This window comes from Nyctibius grandis, chromosome 19 (assembly GCF_013368605.1).
Source record: "Nyctibius grandis isolate bNycGra1 chromosome 19, bNycGra1.pri, whole genome shotgun sequence".
Classification (NCBI taxonomy): Eukaryota; Metazoa; Chordata; class Aves; order Nyctibiiformes; family Nyctibiidae; genus Nyctibius; species Nyctibius grandis.
Window position 1 is genome coordinate 10,059,587 of NC_090676.1, and position 22,674 is coordinate 10,082,260.

The 22,674-nt window shown below is 45.7% G+C and overlaps 1 protein-coding gene across 1 annotated transcript; it reads left to right on the forward strand.

Annotated features, from left to right (window-relative positions):
* Positions 1–1,260: 1,260 nt before the first annotated feature.
* On the forward strand, positions 1,261–22,303 carry SLC13A3 (solute carrier family 13 member 3). Its single transcript, XM_068416178.1, has 13 exons — positions 1,261–1,270; positions 5,566–5,827; positions 6,180–6,343; positions 11,247–11,313; positions 12,042–12,227; positions 13,524–13,649; positions 16,019–16,114; positions 17,902–18,006; positions 19,018–19,115; positions 20,397–20,509; positions 20,871–21,032; positions 21,385–21,522; positions 22,118–22,303. Exons 2-13 carry the CDS (start codon positions 5,592–5,594, stop codon positions 22,301–22,303), a joined length of 1,677 nt encoding a protein of 558 aa, XP_068272279.1. The 5' UTR covers positions 1,261–1,270; positions 5,566–5,591.
* Positions 22,304–22,674: the final 371 nt, after the last annotated feature.

Consider the following 22,674-nt stretch of genomic DNA (forward strand, 5'->3'; position numbering starts at 1 on the left):
ACAGAGAGGATGTGAAAGCAGCAATACTTGAGGGAAAAGGGAAGTTGAGAAGAGTCAATATTGGTTGGAAGCTAAGAACCATATAAAACATGAAAAGGGATGTGAAAGAATTGAGGAAGAAATCCCTGGGCAGGGTGTTGAGGGTGATGAGCGGTGTTTCAAGTGTGTGGCACAAAAGGAATCTGACCCATGGTATGCTGTTGCCAGATGGACAACACAGAAAACGCTGTATTCAATGAAGTATTTTTGTTCTGTACTCAGGGAAGTGCTGGTAGTACAGTCCTATGTCATAAGAAGATGTCTGATAATGAGATTTTTATTGTGACAGTAACTAAAGGGAAATTAAAATACTTGCATCCAACCCTGGCTATTTTAAAATCTACAGGTTTAGGCAACTTCCATACAAGGATTTTATAAGAGCTGCCTGAGAAGTTTTGTGAACCAATAAACCGTGCGCGTTTCTACAAGCCCCAGGGTAGATGGAGATCACCAGGAGTGCTGGCCGCAGGTTGGGCTGATCTGGGGTCCCTCTTGGGAAGCAAATCCCAAAAAAAAGGTCTTGAGATGACAATATGTAATTAGCTGAATACAGGTACCAGACTGGCTACCCACAGCCAACGGGGTTGATGTGATATTTGTGTGTATGGACATGTGAAAGTTGAACAAGAGCAGTGAGGATCTACCAGGCTGCTCTTTGCTGAGGTTGTGGCTTTCACCAGAACGTCCTTCCAGTCTGGCTTCCACAGCTCAGAAATGGCTTTGACAAATTGGAGAAGTCTCAGAATGAGTAAAGGACTAGAAAACAGGCCATGTGATAAAAGGCTGTGGGAGATCAACCTATTTTTTTCAAAGAATAAAAAGGCAGGGAGTAACTTGATCGCTATCTTGAAGGCGCATCCATCACAAGCAGAGTTTGGATAAGGGCAGCCCAGGCTAAGGCATAAAGGAGAAGCATATAAGAAGATGCAGAGGGTTGAAGCTGACCGATTCAGATGATCACAACATAATTTTAACAGTGAGATTAATTAATCATAGGAACAGCTTACTAAACTTGTGATGGGTTCACCATCACTGAAAATGTTTCTTTTTTTCTAATCAATATGGTGGATCTAACTTAAAAATAAAACCAAAGACTGATGCTGAAATGGAGATTCAAAAGGGGAGCCCTCTTAACCTCATACAGGGTGTCAGATCATCACGCTGTGGTATTTTAGCTTCACAGTCCATGAATGTTTGAAGATGTAGGATCTATTGCTGCCTCCAAGAGAAGGTGTGAGCCTCAGAACCCTGAGCCAGGGAAGATTTTTCTCTAAGATGCCCATTTCATTTTTGTCATTAGTTTCCTACTAATGATCTTGGTCAGTTTACCCACTTTCTCTGAGCGTCAGCTGTCCCGCTTGTAAAATAGAGAAAATTATTCTGTCTTTCTGCCAACTATGAAATACTTCAGTAAGTTTAAATAAAAGTGTTTGATAAGCTTTATGTCTTTTTAGCATAACTCCAGAGCAAAATACCTGTCCTGAAGCTCTTACAGCTTGTGCCCCTGTGTTACTGGCTTCTTTCTAGCCACCCTGCAAATACCCAGTGGGAGCAAAACAACTCTGCTGGCAGGAAGGCTGGTAAACAGGGCTTGGTTTGTGTTCAGATTACATAATGTTTGCAAGAACTGGGTGAGTAGAAATCAGATTCACGTATCCATCCCATTGGAGAACGGGCAGTGTGAGCAAGATGGCCAGTAGCACAGTCTCAGCTGCAAAGCGAGAACAGTTTGTGAGCGAGATGCTAAAAGCCACTGGGACTTTTTTGTAGAGAGTAGTTCTGAGTATCACAGGTGGGATGCTCCTTTGTGATGGTAGTGGGATAAAAGGGCTTGAAAAATCTCCAGTTCCAGCATTGGTATATCTCTTGGTGTTGGGATTGAGGTCCTGGAGGGGCCCTGTCACCTGTCTGCCACTCGTTTGCCTGGTCATAGGGCGGAAGGGTGATGGGAAGAGCCCGTGTGGTGGTGGTGAGGCTGGGATGACCGTGTAACATGCACAGGTTGATGGAGAAAAACCAAAGCTTGGCAGTGCCAAGGTAGGGCTTCTTCGAGTGCTGGGTCTGTCTGGTGGGGAGGCTGTGGGCACTGGGCAGGTGGCACTGGGCAGTTGGGGCTGGTGGAGTACAAGGTCCAGCTGAAGCTCCTGATGTCCCCTTTCAGGTTGGTGGTGAGGACTGGTGCCTCGTGCATGCCCGTGCCTCAGTGCTACGCCTGGATGAGCCGGTTTGCCTTATCTGACCCACGTTCCTGGCCGGCACCTCCTTTCCCTGGGGCACCTCATCTGCCCTTCCAGAAGACCTCCTGCTCTCTCCAGCTCTCTTGCCCACGGGAGACTACCCTGTGGCTTGGCTTCCTCTGCCATAGATCAGCAGGTCCCTCAGCATGGAAAATCCCCGGTGCTTTCAGTGCAGTGAAGACAGGATCTGTGTCTGGAGGGGCAGAGGTCATTCCCAAGGCTCTTGAGCAACAGGAAGGAGAGCTGCTTTAGTCTGGAGCCACAGAGTACTTCCCTGGAAATCATTAAATGGTTATAAAATTAACCCAATCACAAGACCCATTTTAAAGTTCGTGTGTGCTACCATTTCCCCCCCTGAACTTTGACAGACTTATTTTGAAAAAAATAAAAACAAAGCTGCCGGGAGGTGAGAGCAGTAGAAGGAGTCTGACAGGGGCACAGCAGGGTGATGGAAGGATAAAGATCCTTCGATGCGGGGGTGATGGTGCTGCACGCAATGGCATGGGCAGCAGTGGCCATCTCCCTAAAAGACCATTCTTCTGGCTTTGGTTAGCATTTATTGTTTGCATACTAACCAAACTTACTGGGCACTGGGAGCATTAATCAATTAACATTTGCAAGATATCTTGAAACCAAAAACCTTTCAATTTTGTTTAGAGTTTGGTTCAATTTTATTAATGGCTTTAAATTTTTTTATTGTGGGGAGTGCTTGCTCCAAATCTAAGTTATTCTGAAGTGGTCTTGTTGCTTTTTTGTTCAATGATCGGCCTATCTTAAGTGAAAAACTTGTTTAATATAGGTGCAATTTGTCCTCTTTTGGGGTAGAATAAGTTGGATAAACAATACTACAGCTTTCTTTTCAAAGTGGTTTGCTGTTGATCCATATAGTTTTCAAAATTTTGGGAAAACCCTCCACACAGTAGTTTTCTGCCCTGTTTCAGTTTTACCCCTTGGCTTTTGATCTTGCAATGAAGATTAGTTATTAGATTCATGCTGTGTTTCATTGCAATGTTTTCCAGAACATTTTCCATACACCAGAGAATAACTATCCCTTACTTATAATTAGTTTTCTAAGTCGTACTTCATGTATTTCATCAAACCAATTAAAGCCTTCACTGATATGCTCTTATATCAAGGCGTTGTTAGATATTTTCAGTTGCTCTACCCCGTAAAAGGCAAAGTGTCTTTATTTTGAAGTTTACTTCGGTGCAACTTTCCTTGCAGAAAACTGTATGATATTTTGCCAGTGAGAGAAAGAAATTATTTATATGGCCTTTAGAGATCAAAGGGAAAAGGGCTTAGTGAGAGCAAGGCTATTTCTTTGCTTTATAAAAAGAGTCAGAGTGAAGAGAAATTATCAGTTGCCATGGGAATGAATCAGTAATCTAGTCTGCAAACATTTAAAACCATGAGTTTTTATTTTTGCAAAATGCAGCGCTGCCAGGTTTGTTGCTCTGGTCCTGCCGGTTTGGAGGAAGTGAAGCCACGGGGAGCTCACGGGAACTGCCCGGTGCCAGGGCTGAGCCCTGGGAATGTAAAGGCTTTACTTCACAGTATCTTGTGTGTCATTTTACCGGGATCTAAAATTAGGACTGCAAGTGGTCTTTAAATCCAGATTGTGGGAACCTTGCATGAAGTGGTGACTCCTCTGTGATTAATGTATTAAAAAATCAAAGCAAATTACTCTGTTCTGCGATATTCACGTTTCCATGTGCACTGAAGCACTGGAGCTTTACTAGCAGAACTGTTTGTGAAACGCAGAGCTTGAGTGCTGAAAGCAAATGAGGAATTGTCATTCTTGCCACTTTTCAAACACTCAGTACCGATGTATTGAATGATAAATCCGTATCGGTTTCAATTCGCTCGGCTTTATGCACCCAGCGGGGTGTCAGGGGAGATTCTGCTCTTTTGCTTTCTCAAAACCCATGGCTATTTTTTTATCCTCAGTTTGTGGGTGTGTTTCTGGGCTGGTGTCTGCTCTAGGAGCTTGGGGATGAGCACGTTCAGCTGAGGCCTGGAGTGAATTTTCTGCAGGTGGCCAGGCAAGTTGTGGCTCTGCCATACCGGCTCTGGTGCCTCGCTGCACGCTCAGACGCTGCAGCTGGGACCACGTTGTCCCCCAAACGCAGCTCCCCACAGTTCCCAGCCCACGCTGCTCCCGACCCGGCCTCGTCAGGGAGCGGAGCCATCATCTCGCTCGCAAAAGCCCCAGCAAGCCCGGCCCCAGGTGCAGGGGAGGAAGGTCCAAGCAGAGGGACAGAGGTGCCTTTGAGTAACAATTCAACCTGTTCAGCAAGCTGGAAAAGAGTGGTAAAATAAATAGCTCTGTGGCTTCCAAACGGCTCTCGGCTGTTATTTATAGCGCTGCGGGCACTCTGCCCTGCGGTCGCTGACAATATCCCCGTTCAGCCCTGCTGTGATGGAGCCCGGCTCCGTGCTGGGCTCCCCTCTGTCCCCACCTCGGGGCTCTCCCCTCCTGGGCTTGGAGCCGTTCTCCTGACTTCTTTCCATCGTTCGTTATTTTGGCCGTGGCTGTCATGGACAAATGGCTTTGGTCTAGTTTGTGCCTCCTGGGCGGATGAATGAATTCATGCTGTGGCGTGGGAGCACTGGGTTTCTGCCAGCCTTGGCGGAGGCTGGGGCGATGCTGGGCACGGGCGAGCGCCCTTCCCTCAGGAAGCGGCATGACACCGGGGCACTTGATTTACTGATTTCCGTAGGGTCTGGGATGGGTTGCCATGGAATGGTTTCTCACAGATCTCTTGGGAGACTCCGATCCAAGAAAAGAAACCTTTCTGTGTGCCTGTGTATTGCAAATGTGGGGACTCGATACATCCATCTCTCAAAGCTGTTTTTCCATAGCCGTGAAAAGCATGGTCTGTGAAAGCTGGAGAGAAAGCACAAACATTAAGTGTAGCAGGGCCAGATATTGGGACACCTAAGGATGTTAGCAGCAGTGCCTGCTGAGTGTTAGCACCCTAATTCAACATGTTGGGACAGTTCCTACTCTCCAGAGCTTCCTTGGTTGATGCCCCAGTGCCCTGCCACCCTGCAGCACATAGGAAGCTCAGGCAATCAAGGAGTATTTGGGTTTTGCTGTGGTCTCAGAGGATCAGTGTAAGTCCTGAACTCCTACACAATGTAGGGGGGAAGATGATGCACTTGATGGAAATACTGTATTCTTGAAGGAGTAATTGGTGCATTTTGCTTGTCTAAGTGTCTCTAAGTGAAAAGATGTCTCTGTAATGCCATGTGTTTTACTTTTCCTCTCTCTTCCTTTTGCAGGAAGGAAGATGTCTCTATGTGATCCTGCTGATGGCCCTGTATTGGTGCACAGAGGCGCTGCCCTTGGCCGTGACAGCTCTGCTGCCCATCGTCCTCTTTCCCTTCCTGGGGATCCTTCCGTCTAACAAAGTTTGCCCACAATATTTTTTAGACACCAATTTCCTCTTCCTCAGTGGCTTAATCATGGCCTCGGCCATTGAGGAGTGGAACTTACACCGCAGGATCGCGCTCCGGGTCCTCATGTTGGTGGGAGTCCAGCCAGCCAGGTGACTATGGGAGCAGGGGGATCTCCATGGGGGTCATGAGCTCCAGGCGCTCGGGAAGCACGGTGGGCCATGATGTGGGTGTCTGCCATACCAGGGGGCTGTCCACACCCACTTTTCTCCAGCTTATTGAGTTTATTCAGCTGTTTGCCTTTGTTCAGAGGCCAGTGGAGCACAAGGAGAATTGTCTGGTTCGGCGCCATGTGTGTGCTCCATCCAGTTACAGGATAGTCACAGAAGTCCTTTTTGCTATTAGTTTTGTTATCCCTGCACGAGTTTTTCTTCCTATAGCTATAATATATCAGAGAACTTGCCAAACTGAAGAAATTCAGCTTTTCCTTTTTCTCTCTTCCAGACTAATTTTAGGGATGATGTTGACAACGTCTTTCCTGTCCATGTGGTTAAGTAATACTGCCTCCACTGCCATGATGCTTCCAATTGCAAATGCAATTTTAAAAAGCCTCTTTGGGGAGAAAGACACATCTAAGGATATGAACAGGGAAAATGAAGAAAACCCAGGTAATTGAGACAGGGCAGTAGTATAAGCCAGCTGAGGCCTGCCCTGCTGCTGTCAAATATGCCCCATTTTGTTGACTTCACTGGCACAAGTACCAGGTTTCTTAGCTGCAGCTTGATCTCAGTGCTGGTCCCGTTTTAATACACACTTTATTACTGTGGTGGAAGAGTATTGGCATAAAACTCCCTTTTGTCCTGCCCCTTCCTCATGTCATGCAGGAGGCCATGCTTATGAGTTGTCTGGAAAAGCCAAGAAGTGGTGATGCCCAGCCAACCTGCTCCGTAAATCTGCTGCTGGCACAGGTTAAAGTCCAGCTCTGTGGGCACGGTGGTGATGGGATTCGTAGGGGTGCCTTGCTGTGGGGCTAGCCAGAGCCAGGGAGGGCTGTACATAGATACACCTGGGCAGATCAGTGCTACATAATGGTGCATTGCTGCAGGGACAGGCAAGGGACTGGCCAGGCAGCGAGAGCCGGGCAAGGGTGAGGACAACGGCCCCTCCCTGGCAGCACACAGGGCTGCTGTGTGCTCCTGGACTGGACAGGTGGGTTCTCCACTCATTTTCATATATGTTCCTCCATGAAACTGGGGTCTGAGCTGGAGGAGAAAGGCAGGACGAAAGGAAACAGCCTCAAGTTGCACCAGGGAGGGTTTAGATTGGATATTAGGAAAAATTTCTTCATTTCTTCTTATCAAGCATTGGAACAGGCTGCCCAGGGAAGTGTTTGAGTCACCATCCCTGGACGTATTTAAAAGACATGTAGATGTGGTGCTTAGGGACATGGTTTAGAGGTGGGCTTGGCAGTGCTGCGTTAACGGTTGGACTTGATGATCTTAAAGGTCCTTTCCAACCAAAATGATTCTATGAAAGGGAAGGCTGGCAGGTTAAATACCTATTTATAAAGTGCTTTGTGATATCCCAGCTTGATGGTGCTGCTTGGTGCTGTTCCTGAGCAGGTTGTGGACAGGCTGGGTCAGGGGTATGCAGTCAGATGAGGTCTTCCTCCAGCCCTCTCTTCACAAGTCATTTATCAGGAGTTTGGGCTTCTGGCAGACAGTGATGAGAAACAGCAAAACAGAAATGAAGTCATGAAGTCCCCTTTGCAGCTGTTACTGATGGAGCAGTAGTCACAGCTTCTCTTTCTTGCACTAATTAGTAATTCTTCTGCCCCTGTGATTTAAAAGCAATGGCTTTTCGGTTCCTTCTGAGTCCTAAGTCAGAAAAATGAGTCCCCAGAAGAAGACTCAAACATGTGCATACTCTAATAAAGGTATAAATAATTGTTCATCATTAATGTCTAGCAATCATGAGACACTTGCACTCCAGGTTGCTTTGTCACATTTGCTTTATGAATTTTTGACTGTTCACATCTATTAAAATCAACCCCACTGACCTTCTTGCTATAATTTCTTATTCTGTAGAAGCATTGTGTTTTGTCAGTCTGCTTTGAACCTTCTTGACCCCATTCTCTGAAATGATTTGACTGTGTAGTTGTGACTGTAAATACAGTAGAGTTTGGGAACACATAAAATCAAGACCCCCGTTGTCCTAGACACTGGCAAGCACAAAATTAATGTCCTTGGCTCACAACGCTTACAGTGGTGAGTGAAGCCAGAAAAGGCAAAGGGAGAGGCATGCGAGTAGAAGAATGAATAAAGTGATGCTTTGCAAATATGTGATGGCGTGATGATGTATTTTTCTTTTGAGGTAGAAACTTGTAATAAATACAAGTGAAGGAGGAGTCATCTGTAAAATGTACGAAGTCAAAATGCAGGTTTTCTTGTAGACTTTTTATTTGAACTTTAGCCTCCCAAGGTAGACTCGTCCTTTTCTGTAATCTTTCTGAACGGATGAGAAAAGCTGAGTTCCTTGAAGGAAGCCCTAAACCTGAAGTCAGTCAAAAGCGACGAATCTGATGTTACACCTAGGAGCGGGGACATGAAGGTGAGCTTTCTGCAGGGGATTCCTGTCTGTTGGGTGTCATCTGCAGCCAGGGCTGGTTGCCCATCTCCAGTGGGGCTCTTGCAGTTAGTTTTTTCACAGACCTGATGAAACCCGACTGGATGTAAGGAATGTGCATTTGAGAAAAGGGTATACTCATTTCATAGTTTACTTAAATTTTATAATCTAACTGAATTGTAATCTGTGTTCGAAAAAAGACAGGCAGATTTATTTGCGAAGGGGACTGTATGTGGAAGCAAACTTTTACAATGGCATATGATAAGGTCAGTTTGCAAATCTGCTTGGATGTGCTTTAATAACACTGTAGTGTGTCCAGGAGGCTAAAAGATACTCGAGTGGCTAAAAAAAAAATTAAAAATATATTAAAGAACATGTAGCATGTAAAAGCATTTGGTTTTCTGAGGAAATGTCAATAATATGGAGCCAGCTTTGTGAAGGGCTTTGTGGGGACACACAGTGCCAGAATTAGTGATGTCTGATCAGTTGGTCACACTTTTTTGCTGATGAGAGAACCTCAAGGTTGCAATCACTTATGTCCATACTCAAGCATGTGGGCAGCATGTTACAGATCAGTAAATATTTGCATGCTTGTGCTGTTGATAGCTAAAAATTGGTGTAGTTTTTTCTTCATTTTGATGCTGTTGGTTACTGATGCAAGAATGCAGTTAGATGAGCTCTTTTTTTGCTGCATAGAGAATATCTTCTGCAAATTCAAGATAAACTGCAGTCAGTGCTTGAGGTGTTTTGTTGGGTCACAGACCTGGAAATGATGTCTCTAAAGGGGCAGGTGGGAAATGTGCATTTTTGGACACCGCTGCCTGGTTTGGCTGCCCTACCCCAGCCTGTGCTGGCAGGGTGTGGCCCCAGGACTGCTGCCTGCACCCCTCAGTGGGTGGAAATATTCCTTCTCTGGCCTTTTCAACTCTTTAGAAACAATAAAAATGTCATTAAAGCCAAACTTTTCTAGGGCAAGCCTTTCTACCTCTAAGGTACACAAGGTATTTGTGTAATGGCCATTATGAAATGGCCACTGAATCCTTCTCATACTGCTTGGTGAGAGATGTGTACAGCCAGATCCTACCTCAGTGGTCTTTATTCTCTTCTGACTTAGGGACCTGCAACAATTTTCAACTCCTTTTTACAAGTTTTGTAGGAAAAGTTTGCTCTGCAGCAACTCTGGCTTTCCTTTACATGGTTGCCTTTTGCAGACCTTCCTTTAGAGGTAACTCACAGATGGTCCTGGCAAGATGGGATGGGAGTTTGGGCTTAGCAGGGAGAAAATTTGAAAAATGTTAAGAGGTGGAATGAAATATGTCTCTTCGCAGAGCCAGCGCTAGGCTTGAGTGGGCTGGCAATGGTAAGAGGCCTTGGGCTAAATGTGCTGGGGGATCAACAGTCAGCCATGGGTTAATGTTCCTCCTTCTAATTACATCCCTCCATCTCATCATCATTGGGATGAAAGCTCAGCATGTGTGCGTCCAAGCCAATTAACTCCCATTTGGTAAATTAGCGATGTGTAAAACATGACTTTGCAAAACTCCTTGGTTCACTGAGCTGGAACGAGCTCTGTGTCTTCAGTGCACACGTGAATGAGTCCAGAGACTTTGGCCACGGGCCCCTCTCCGTGCACTGCTTTTGGTCTCCAGTGCATGTACGGGTGGAAGAGGATCATGGTTCGGACTGAGGAGGGGTGCAAGGAAATTTGGGGACTGATGGGGTGGCAGTGGCAGGAGATGGGTCTGCAGAGCTTGGGGAGGTGCAGGGACAGAGGCCTCTGGACCCAAAAACGTACAAAGAGCCCTAGGAAAAGCAGCAGAGCCAGCAGTGACGGGGAAGGGCCACCTGGGCTGACAGTGGATAAAACTCACAAGTGGTCCAGTCCTGAGGAGGACTGTGGAAAATGGGGTTTATTGGCACACCTCTACTCCCAACCTGAGAAGGTCAAACCATGAGCCAGAACTACAAATGCCACAAGCCTTAGTGCGAGATCTGGTGAAAAAGAGTGACTGGATTGCATTTCTGTCTTTCGATTTCTGAATTCTCCTGTACGTATGTGTGTGGTAGAGTGGTGTGCATCTCCCAGTTTACTGCCAAAGACAACACTGGTCGTTCTGGTCAAAATATACCCTTTCCCCCACTGCTCCTGAGTCCTGCTCGTGTTCCCTGTGTGGTGGACAGTGGGGCAGAGCCCATGTGAAATACACAGGAGTGTCCCTGAGAATTGGGTATGCAACAGAGTCCCGCCAAGGTGACCCTAAACTTGTGTTGGGGACAGGTCTCAGCCTGCAGGGTCTGTCATTTATGGAGGGGATGATGGGCTTGGGAATGGTAACGTTGCTGGTGAATGGAATCCACCTTGGTGTCAGGGTGGATTTCAGAGGACCTGGTGCAACGCCTAATCCCCAAATGTGCCCCACTCTTGTCTTTAAAGAGCAAATTACAGCTTCACAGTGACTTTGCCCTAGGTGTCTGCAGGGGGTAAAATTCTCATCCCTTGGGAATGGAGCTCCGTGGCAGGGAGTGCTCCTGCTGTACCTGGGGGAACGTCCCTTACAGGTACATCAGGCCCAACAGGTTTTCTTCCTAAGAATGAGCTATGGTTATTCCCCAAAAAAACCCCCACCCTAAGGCACAACCTGAGACTCCTGGTCATGTTAGAGGATCCCAGAGTCCAACCAGTGGCAGTAGTAAAAGGACCAAGCACCTCTGGGTGTTGGAGGAGAAGCTGGGTGCTGTGGTGGGACCGGAGCAGTGGCAGGAGGAGACAGGCTCGTTCATCCCCACCGGGTGCTCCCAACCCTGTCCCCGTGGCATGAGCTCACCCTTCAGTTGCACAGGCCCTCCTCTGTAAACGGCAGTTATTCCCTCTGTTCCTGTGTTTGGTTCAAGGAGAATTTTCTAGATGCTTTGAACTGTTTTAAAGTCCTAATCTTTCTTTTTCAGCATCTTTACAGCAGAATAAACTTTACACTGTACCAACTGAGATGCAGTTTCTGGCAAGTACTGAGGAGTAAGTTAACTATAAAGTTTGTATTAGAGAGTTGAGAGAAAGAAAGAATTATCCCCTGAGCTAGACCAAGTGTTAGGAATTGGAAATTCAATCATTGAAATGTTTTGATTATACCAAACGTCCCAATCACTAGCAGCCTGATGACAGGAACCCTCCTCTGTGTGTCCAGCATCCCTCTGCATGTCCAACTCATTGCAGAGATTTTCCAGCCAATCTGAAATGGTAGCCAGAGGTGTCTCCTGCTGGGGAACTGTGCCTTGGTTTTCTCAGGAACATCAAACATGTGAAGCCAGTGATGTAAAACCACCAGGATTTACACACTGGTGATGGTCCTGCTTTGATAACAACGATGGGAAGGAAGCATCTTTTCAGGAACAGATGTTTCTTTCTTCTTGGTGCTATCAAATTTTATTTTTTTTTCCCTTTTAGCAGTCCTGTGGACTTTATGCTAAGTGTTCCAAGTTGCTGAGGGGCTGGGCAAGGCACGTGCACTCTCAGCCCCTACGGATGGGTGCTGAGGGTGCTCTGCCCTCTGTAAGGCTGCTGGTCCTGCGTGGCAGTTCACCGAGCAGACCCCTCTGCTGCACTGAGCTGCTGAGGTGTCCTTGAAGACAGTGTTAGCTTGGATTTCTAAAAACTGGGAATTTTCCTTCTGTCAAGGCTCTGAAGTGGTTGCGCTGTATTTAAACCAGGGCTCTCACCGGATTCTCTTTTGGACTGTTTTAAAGCAAAGATCTGACGGAGGAGAAGGAGGTTGCCAGCGATGTGCTCGCAGACTTAAAGAAGGAGGAGGAATACAAAACAAATATATGGAAAGGTTTCCTCATCTCAATCCCGTACGCGGCCAGCATCGGAGGTACAGCAACGCTGACGGGAACTGCACCAAACCTCATCCTTCTGGGACAGCTGAAGAGGTATGGGAGGCCATCCCGGAGAGCCCCGTAAATCCTAGAAAACAGAGATGTGTTCTCCATCCCTGTAGGAAATTCCCTTCTGTGCTGAGAATTAGTTTGGAAAATGTATGCCCTTCCAGAACAGTTTGGGAAGCTTTGTGAGCAGGTGAAAGCAGAGAGTGGTTGCATCAGCCTTCGCTGTAATAAGCAGGTTTCCAGCGTACCCAGCCAGGCTGTCAGCCAAACCGGTCCATATGTGTTTCACCTTACTGATGCTCTTAATCCCATCGAATTTAATGGGACTTGACTACACGCTTACAATTAATCTGGTAACTGTTTTGATGAAACAGGCCGTGTAGTGTTTTGTGAGCAATTATATCTACCACTGTATGGTAGAAAGGAAAATAAGGAACCCACTACTTCTGGCCTGTTTTCTTAGTCATAAAAGATGCCTCCTGTGTGCATAGGAACAGAGATTTGTGCCATCCTAAGTGCCCTCAGGTATTTCTTTGCTGGCCTCTACAAGTAGTATGTTCAGGCTCTCTTAGGCATGTAGAGCGTCCCTATGAGGTTCATGTTCTGACTCTCCAGCAGTTAATTGTAGCAGGGTTCAATCCTGGCTGTTCAGGAGTATCATTGTACGAAAGCATCAGCCATCTGGAGAGAGATTTTCAGGTCTTCCTGTGGAGGCTTGTGCAGCCGGGCTGGGCGAGCTGTGGGTGGCAGGGTGGCCTGGGGGGTTGTCCCAACACCACACTCCCCAGATCTCCTAGTGCCCAGATAACTGCTAATGCACACAGAGGAATAGTTTTTAAATGCACACTGGCAAGTTTGTGAGGTATTTTGAGGGAATTGGGTTATTTTTAGCCTGGAGAAAAGGAGGCTGAGGGAAGACGTTATTGCTGTCTACAGCTACATGAAAGGAGGGTGTAGCGAGGTGGGTGTTCATTTCTTCCCCCAAGTAACAAACGATAGGATGAGAGGAAATGGCCTCAAGTTTTGCCAGGGGAGGTTTAAATTGGATATCAGGAAAAATTTCTTCACCGGAAGGGTTATCAAACATTGGAACAGGCTGCCCAGGGAAGCAGTGGAGTCACCATTCCTGGAGGGATTTAAAAGACAAGTAGATGTGGTGCTTGGGGACATGGTTTAGTGGTGGACTTGGCAGTGTTAGGTTAATGGTTGGACTTGATGATCTGAAAGGTCCTTTCCAACCAAAACGATTCTGTGATTCTGTGATTTCAGATGTTTGTTTACCCTTAAATTGAAGGGTTGTTTTCCCTTCTTGCATTAACTTGATTTTTCCCGTTTGCTTAGTTATTTTCCAGAATGTGATGTGGTGAACTTTGGTTCTTGGTTTATGTTTGCATTTCCTTTAATGCTGATTTTTCTTCTCCTGGGATGGCTATGGATCTCCATCCTGTATGGAGGAATTAACCTGAGGTACGTTTGTATTCAGTAGACATATATGTTGTCTGGTTATACCAGCATTGTGAAATACGTATTCATCACGATTCTTGTACTAAATCTACTGATATCACCCAGGGTCATCTCTTGGAAGGTGGGGGGTTTCATATCTAACTTGAGGATGCTCGTGCTATAACAAGTCATCTATTTTTAAGAAGCTGAGATGCAACAGGGGGCTTTTAAAGATATCTCATAGCGACATATACTTTAACTGAAATACATATCTGTAGAGAATATGTATTATATATTTATTCAGTTAGACGTACAATTTTTAAGGGTTGTTTTACTGCCTGACCTGGGCCTGTGGAGGTCAGTGGCAGATTTTCATCGAAAGAAGGGAAACCAGGATCAAACTTTGAAGACCAGCGTGAAATCTTGGTTTTGCTGGAATTTGTAGCAAAAATATCCTAGAACATAAGAGACAGGATTTGTTCCTGGGGCAGAAACTTGTGTTTGGAACAGATTACTTCACAACAGGGCTTAATTTTACAACAACATGTTAATCGGTAACTGAGAATAACATGTTTTTCCGGTAAATCTTTGCTGCATACATGCAACCCCTCGTGTACACTACTTAAAACGATTGCAGCGTTGCCATGCTGGTTCATTTGGAGCCCTTTTCCCCCTACGCACTCCCATATGTGAGAGTAACAAACTCAGTCGTGCTTCCCCCGGGGACCATACAGGATTTCTAATACTTAGAAAAGTCTTTAATTGTTACTTTTAGTTTAAAATGCAAATAGAAGAGGGGAGGGGGGGAAGAGAACAGGTGTCCAAATATTTACATTGTCTCAGAGACAGGAAAAAAAAAATCAATGGGAAAGTTTCAATCCAGAAAATGCCGAACGCTAGTCCTTAAATTGCTCGTGGGACTTCACGGGAGGCTCTGCGTGCTGCTCTGGGTGCTCTGCTGGCTCGCAGCCGCTCAGACCTGCGCTGCTCTGTATCCCGTGCCCAGGGCTTGTGTGACGCGGAGCCTGAATTCCCGCGTCCTATGGTGAGGGTGAGGGCATGGCCCCGGCGTCCTGCTGGCACGGCCCCGCACCGTCAGGTGAGGGAAGAGGTAGCTGTGCTGGCCAAGGAATACAAAATTGCTCTTGTGCTTGGAGAACGTGATGCTTTTTGTTTTGTTTGGCTCGTCTCTGTGAGCACAAAGCCCAGCTTTACTGGGATAGCTGGGCCAGCGTAGATACCAGTATTCCCCAGTGGCGAGGTGCCTCGGAAGAGACATTGCAAAGCCATGCAAGTACAACTGAGTGTCTGCAGGAGTTTGTTGGGCTGCTTTAACTGTAACAACTCAGGGATGGTGGCTGGACTTTCTGTGTGGGCAAGTCCTTGGTGTCTGCAGCACAGTACAGGCAGGGGGGCATTGCTCCAACAGCAGGTCGGCTTTGCTTGAATCCAAAAGACATTAAAAGGCTTAGGTATAGGCTGGCTGAGCTGAGGTGATGCTGCTGTCAATAACACCCCCTAAAAAATAAGAAATTAAAGGGCCAAGTATATCTATTTGAGTTTCAGGGATTTCTGAATGATCAACCATTCATCCACATAGAAGATCCAGCCACGATATCCCTTTGCACCAGTGAATGAATTAAGGAAGCACAGGCACCATGGGGCCGGATGGATGCATCTGATGCAGAAAGTTGTTTTTTTTAGATTTAATCAAGGCCACAGGCAGGGTTAGAAACTGGGTTCATGGCATGGGATGTGATGGGAGATGAGGTGCGAGATATGAATATATCATTTGTGTGCACATACTACAAAGGATCAAACAGTGTGTGCGGTCAGTGTGGCCAGGCTAAGAGGCTTAGCCAGGAGCACATTAACATTCCCGGCCAGTTAGAAATTCCTCTCATTTTTGTTGATCCTCAGCAACATCCTGGGATCACCCAGGAAATTGCAAGTGACTTGAGAAGCGAAGTGACAGATTCATTTTCCATGTCACCCGCTTCCTAGTTATTCTGCCCAAGTAGGTATCTGCTAGAGATGAGGAAATCCTGCAATGTTGGGACTTTCATTTGGCAATCACAGCCCATGCTGGAGGAAACTGTTCAGAATATAAACAAGAGGAAACTTCCTAAGCTCTGCAGGGTTTCCTTTGTATGATGCAGAGAGAAAGGATATATAAAATTGGGCCTTATTGCCTGTATCTGCACCAGAGACCTTCATCACCAGTCTTCATGATCTGAAGATAATGCCACCACAGATGTGCAGCTCTTTGAAACTTGCAGAGCAGGCACTGAAGGAGTGCATGGTGTGTGTATATGCTGCAGTAGTAAAAGCAGCATTTGCTGTGTGTCAGTTATGTTAGAGGCATGTAAGGATGTAACTGTGTTTCTCGGCAGGGGCTGGAGAACAAAAAAGTCAAATATAAGAGTGGATGCAGAAGCCCGAGCCAGAGAAGTGATAAAGGAGGACTATCGAAAACTGGGTCCAACAAAGTGAGTCATAAAGTTGGGAGTGAAATGAAAAAGAAATCAAGTGGGTTGGAAATGCCCTGTCTTAAGAGTGGAGAACCGGGGTAAATGGAGCGTTTTAGAAGAAAATGAAATAGATATTTCCACTCCGAGTGTTTGTAACCTGCGTGCATGCTCCAGCCCATCCGCCTTCACTAACAGGAATAATTGCAAACAGCAGCTTGTACTCAAATCTTCTCAAGAACAAAGTTCGTATTATAGAGTGAATTCATGCTGGGTTGTTTAATTACTGTTTGTAATTTTTCTACTCCAGGGACAAAAACAGTCCTGTGTACATTTTGTACTAACCAACACAGGCTGAATTTTACAGGTTTGTGCATACCTGTTGTGTGAAGCATGAAGCATTTGCTGAGAAGGCTGATGAATCATATGCTAGATATGAATCGTATGGATTGTGCATATACATTAAGAAAGCTTAATAGCTGCTCAAAGGAAGTATATGTAAAGAAGTCAGATCCATGTCATGGAATACATTGTTTTTTCTGAATAACTCCTTCAGCTGTATTAGGTGAAGAAAGAACAAGACTCTTTTGGCTTCTTATTGTAGTTTCTCAAAGGTCTTGTTTTTTGGAAAAACCTTGGTGCAAATTGCAATGATGGACATCATTTTGGAGAAAGGAGACAGCAGAAAAAAACATGAGTTTTAGATTTAGGAGGAATGCCAAAAAAGGGGGAAGCAGGAAAAGTTGAGTGTCTCCAAGAGTCAAACCCCAGGTATGTCCAACCAGCCACTGATATTCTGGCAACCAGGGCTAGTGAAGGTTTTTGAAACTGTAAGTCTTAACCTTAAATGATCTGTGCTTCTCCATCTGTAAAATAATATTTTCATACTCAGGGCAATGCTGTGAAGATTCAGCAATGTTTGTGTCATGCTATCAACATTGTAATTATTGCTGTTGTGCAGAAAATGGAGTGGTTCTTCAAAGACAATTGTCTGTGCCTGTGCTGTAAATGAAAGAAATTGGTTTATTTGTTCCCTTCAGTACATTATCGAGCAGCCTGCAAAATGTCTCTGAAAGAATCAAAGTCCCACTTTGAGGTCTAGGAGTGAGAAAGTCCATTAAGCTGTGCTCTACCAATTTGATTAGCAACCCCATAACTTAAAATCAATGCAAGTGGCCTCTTCCCAGTGATTTAAATGCCCTTCCTTGTGCTCGGAGAGATTTTAAACAGTGTTTTGAGGCATTGTCTTGGTTAAATCTTGACTCCACTAGTATCAGGCCTGATACTTAATGAATGATATTGCCATTTACCCTGCTGTTTGTCATGTGGCTAAGGGATATGTTTAGGTTTTGACCCTGAAGTTTGTTCCTGCTGTCTCATATACAATGTGAATCTCAGCCATCCTTTTACATCGCTTGAACTGGAGCGAAACCAGCCCTAGCTGACCATGCCTTAGGGACATCCCAGAGGGCAGCGGTAAAAGGAATGACCATGAGAAGCTGCTTGGCCCTTCCTCTCTGCCTTACCCAGAGGGTCAACCTTGCGTACACGTGTTGTGACATCTGGTTTGGGCATTCCTGATGCCTGTCTTGCCTCTCCTTAATGTCTTCCAGTAAGACATAGTTGCTGGCAAGTATCAATATTTGCAAATAGATTTACAATCTATTCCAGTGTTTCACTGTAATTATTTTAAGAAAACCAGCCTAACTTCTCACCCAAGCTGCTGCAGCCTAAGCTCAATACTTGTCCTAGCTTGGATCCACCCCTTTAGCACATCAGCATTTTAACCACATTTCTTTTCATTTTAGGTTTGCAGAACAGGCAATTTTCTTCTTCTTCTGCATGTTTGCGATCATGCTTTTCTCCAGGGACCCCAAATTCATTCCAGGTTGGGCAAGCTTGTTTGCACCAGGGTGAGATTTTATTTTCATTCCACTGTTGTTTTTTAGTAGCGTTTCCAAGTCATTGAGATTCCAGGGTTTCTGATTGTATTGCTTAACACTATTAACTCAGGTTTCCTGGAATAAATTAAACTGAGCTTCCAGTAGCAGAGCCAGCTTCATTGTTTCTGTCTCCTGGAGGAGGTAAATGAAGCCCAGTGGGAAGTTGGCATGTGTCTATCTGAGGCCATCCCTAGGGTTTCAGTGTTGGAAAAGCTGTTTATAGGTACATTTGCAGTGAAATACTGAATTCTTTATGCAATCCACTGATGTCACTGGAGATCTGGAGACTGAAGATGGATGGCAGGAGCTGACCCCTTGTGCTATCCTGACTGTTTGGCAAGTTAGTCTCCCCTGTGACATCCATACCTTGGGAAGATGAACGGATATAGCTGTTGGGGAATGCTGAAGTTCAGAGAGGCTGTTGTTATTTCTTAACAGAAGAGACCTTTGTAGTTTTTTTTCTTAATAAAGCCCTAGCTTAATAAATGATTCCTTAATACAACAAAGTAGGTATGGACTTTTTCCTCATCAGTTAATAGCTTCTTACGATCAAAACATGCTTAAGCTCTTTATTGTATGGAGCCTACCTTTCACCTTAGAGTCTGAGCATTTTGCAAAGAGCCCATACAAATAAGATGGTCTGGGCTCTGTGTCTCTCCCTCCCTGCAACGAGGTGGGGAAACTTGTCCTCACAACCCCTCATGGACTGACCACGACTTCACAATCAGAACAGCTAGAGCATCAGTGTGCTGGGGATTAGACCTTGGTTTATACATTTGCAGGGCAGTTTTTCTAGGGGGTTCAAAGCCCATCTTAGAAATGCAGCTCAACAGGGAATTAAAAAGAAAAAAACTGTGAACAACGAATGTTGTTCAAACCTGATGGAAACTTGTAATCTTCTTTGGTAAATCCCTGTTCTCATAAACTTTGTAATTCTACAGGTTTTTTCTTCTTACCAGTGTTTCTGCTGCTTTTGGACAGGTTTATCACAGATGCGGTTACGGGAATCACCATTGTGATTATACTGTTCTTCTTCCCTTCGCAAAAACCTTCCTTCAGGTGGTGGTTTGACTTGAAAGGTGAGTAGAAGACCCCTCCGGGCAGGGACTCTGCCCTTGCCTGTGCTCTGGCAGGGCAGGCACGGAGCAAGAGCCAAGACTATCCACCCTGGACCTGCACCAGCCCACAGCAGCTGTGCTGGCCGTCTGGAGCAGCGTGGCTTGAAGGTGCAATTTGGTCATACAGAGGCTTTTTTTCTGAAGTGTCAGAAGAGGTTTCGCAGTCACTGCCCTGCTGCCGATTGCAGGAATGATTCGGTTGCTCATGTAGCTGTCAGAGATGATGCCATGGTGGGTTGAAGCAAACTGAAATCAGTGTTGATTTACCATAGCAGACCTGATCGTGAAACAGAGGGTTGGTTGCTGGCTCCCAAACAGCTCCTGTCCCTGAGGGGGGAGTATGAACCTCTGAGAGGGCAGAGCTAGGTGAGTTGTCCATACTCAGAAAGAGGGGCCCTTCCTCAGTTCCTAGAATGATTTAGAATTTAAACTCCTAAAGCCCAAACTCTCCAGCAGGTTTTAGTACCAGGAGCCTTTTGAGGTCTTGGGTCTGTCCTCTTGAGTAGCAATGAGATACAAATTTTAATTCATAAGCCACTTGGAATGAGAGATGGTTGCAATGTGGATATGCAGCTGATGAAGGCCTTTCGTGGATGGTGCAGCACTGCCTGGTGCCTGTGGGAACAAAATACTGGCTGGCTGCTGCTGTTGCTCTGAGTCATGCACATTTGTTGTGTTGCCCATATGCAGGAAGATGTTTAATCAGGCCTCCTCTGGATAAAATATGTGTGCCCTTGTTCAACAGAAAATTACAGTCCCATTAGTACATCCTGCCATATGACAGAGCTCACTTCATCATGTATTAAGAGATGGCCTTTAGGGGAGATGAGCTCTTTGCTATAAAACTCGCCGGCTGTTGACCGGCAAGTGGAAAATTAACAGCATCTTCGTCATTCAAATTGTAGAAAATTTCCCCCTTCCACAGGCTCCCATCTCTTGAAGACAATGTTTATGTCTGTTACAGAGAGAAAATTAACCAGATATTAAATATTCCCTCAAGACAGCCTCAAAGAAATATTTGTGCTAGAATTTCTTTTCTTTTCCTTTTTTTTAAGATCTGATGTTAAGTTAAATGATCTTTTAATTGTCTAGCTTGAGACTCCGTATGTATATTTTTATCAGCAACTCATGGTTAGTGAGCTTCAGCACTGATGTCAGGCTCATGATATCATTCTGTCAGATGATGGCTGACGTGCTCCTCTTTGGGTGGGTGTTTGACACGGGGGTTTTCTCTTCATCTAGCACCAAATACTGAGACACAGCCCTTGCTGACTTGGAGGAAGGCCCAAGAGACAGTGCCCTGGAACATCATCTTGCTGCTTGGAGGAGGCTTTGCCATGGCGAAGGGCTGTGAGGTGAGGCCCATCACAGGTACCACATTGCAGTCACCCTGTCTAACGGAGATGGATTTTATCAGGGTGTCACTTAGGGTTCTCATTTGGCTCTGGGGAATTTGCATCTGTGGGATCACAACACTTGGAGGACATGGTTCTCAACTCCAAGTGACAACAATGCAGAGCAGCTACATAAGGAGGTTAAGAGATCTTGCAACTCCTTTCAAACTGCTTGCTGTTAAATCCCCTGAGGACACTGCACATAGATGCTTGTGTGGGTCAGTGAAGGTCATATGTAACTTGCAGTTCTAGGAGATGATCAGTTCACGTGCAGGGACACAGGAGCTCCACACTCCAGCATGTTTGCTCTTCCCTTCTGCAGGAGTCGGGTTTGTCTGTGTGGATAGGAGGCCGACTGCATCCCTTGGAGGGCGTACCACCGCCCGTCGCTGTCATCCTCATCACGATTGTCATCGCCTTATTCACGGAGTTTGCCAGCAACACAGCCACTATTATCATCTTTCTGCCTGTCTTGGCAGAGCTGGTAAGGTAGTCCCATGGCAAGACCAGCTGCTCCCTTGCTCCCTTCCTCGCCCTGCCCCTTGGATGGGCAGGTTTGTGTTGTGTCTGTGCTGGGACAGGCACCATACGGTTCTCCTGCTCCTGGGCTTCAGGCACTTTGAAATCCTCAGAAGCAGCAAAGCAAGTGCATGTAGTGTTACATGGACACTGAAGGAAAATAACCCTTCAGATATTGCTGGTGAGATATGTGATTATTTATCACGGAGTGTGGGATAGGGCTCTGCACAGTGCACTGGCGATTTGCATTCTTTGATATATCTGCCTATGACTCCAAATCCCCAAGGTACAGTTTCTGTTCCTTTCTGTTTTTCAAGGCCATTCGTCTGAAAGTAAATCCCCTCTATTTAATGATACCGGGAACTATAGGATGCTCCTACGCATTTATGCTGCCAGTCTCAACACCTCCTAACTCAATTGCGTTTTCTTCTGGACACTTGATGGTCAAGGATATGGTAAGTATTTTAGATACAGAAAATGCTGAAAACAATCAGTCTGAGTGGAGTGGAATTTTCAGGAGTGTTACCAGTTCAACATGTACTAAAGAGAAAAGACAGAAGTCTAATACTGTTCTCAGCAGTGTTTGAAGGCACAGGTATATGGAAGGACCCTGTATACAGTCTGGCCTTATGAAATTTGGAGCCGCTGTGGCTCCCAATGGTGGCAAAGCTGATCTTGAGTGTACTCAGCATCTCCCAGACCCTGCTCCTGTTCCTGCCAGTGTCAGCAGCTCAACTCTCATAGGTTTCTGGGTGCAGGAAAAGCTCCTCAGCGCAGAGAAATAAAGCTTATGTGTAAAATTAGGCTTAGTCTCAGTTCCTGCTCACATTCCTGAGGCTAAACAGATGTTAATGTTTTTGATGGATGAAAGCTTGGTAAGCATCTGCAGAATGGCCTTTGTGGCTTAAGAAAGCCTGCTTAAGATGTTGCTAATACTAACAGCAATTAAGCCTTCCATGTTTATAATATTTATATTCAAATAGCTTCATGCTTCACATGCTGTAGATGTCCAGTCTAAACTCAACAGTTGTCTTTGTATTTCTTTTGTAGGCAAGAACTGGGTTGCTCATGAATCTTATGGGAGTTCTGCTTCTTAGCTTGGCTATGAACACATGGGCCAAGAGCATCTTCCAGCTGGGGACCTTCCCTGCATGGGCCAACATCCATGCAGAAAATGCCACCTCACTCTTGACAGCTGTAGAAAATGTCACTTTAAGTGCACTAAATAAAATATGAACAAAGCCACCCCCGGGGAAGGACTCACTCACTTAGGACCTGGGCACTGGAATCGTCAGAGTATGCATGGGAGGAAAGCTGTGTGGCTGCGCACACTGTCTGGGACCCTCTGGTTTAATTTTATTTTTAGAAATACTGGTCAATGTTACAACATCCATTTGTTATTTTCTCTGAAGACCTTTCTCCACCTTCCACAGGTACCAATCAGACTCTCCCAGAGTCCATCTGTAGTAGGTGGTTGTTAACTGGACAACCCTGTAAGCCTCAAGCATCTTTGGGTAGATGCCTCTCCCCCCATGAAAGCTAACGAGCTTTGCTGCTCTAGCTTCTGATACCCTACCTCGTTTTGGAGAGTAGCCCTGGGAACAGGG

What these genes read in the sequence shown, in the direction of transcription:
- SLC13A3 (XM_068416178.1), top strand. Translation starts at nt 5,592, where the DNA reads ATGGCCCTGTATTGGTGCACAGAGGCGCTGCCCTTGGCCGTGACAGCT. An exon ending in GTGGGAGTCCAGCCAGCCAG is followed by an intron (nt 5,828 to 6,179) that starts GTGACTATGGGA and finishes TCTCTCTTCCAG; the next exon opens with ACTAATTTTAGGGATGATGT. An exon ending in TATGGAGGAATTAACCTGAG is followed by an intron (nt 13,650 to 16,018) that starts GTACGTTTGTAT and finishes GTTTCTCGGCAG; the next exon opens with GGGCTGGAGAACAAAAAAGT.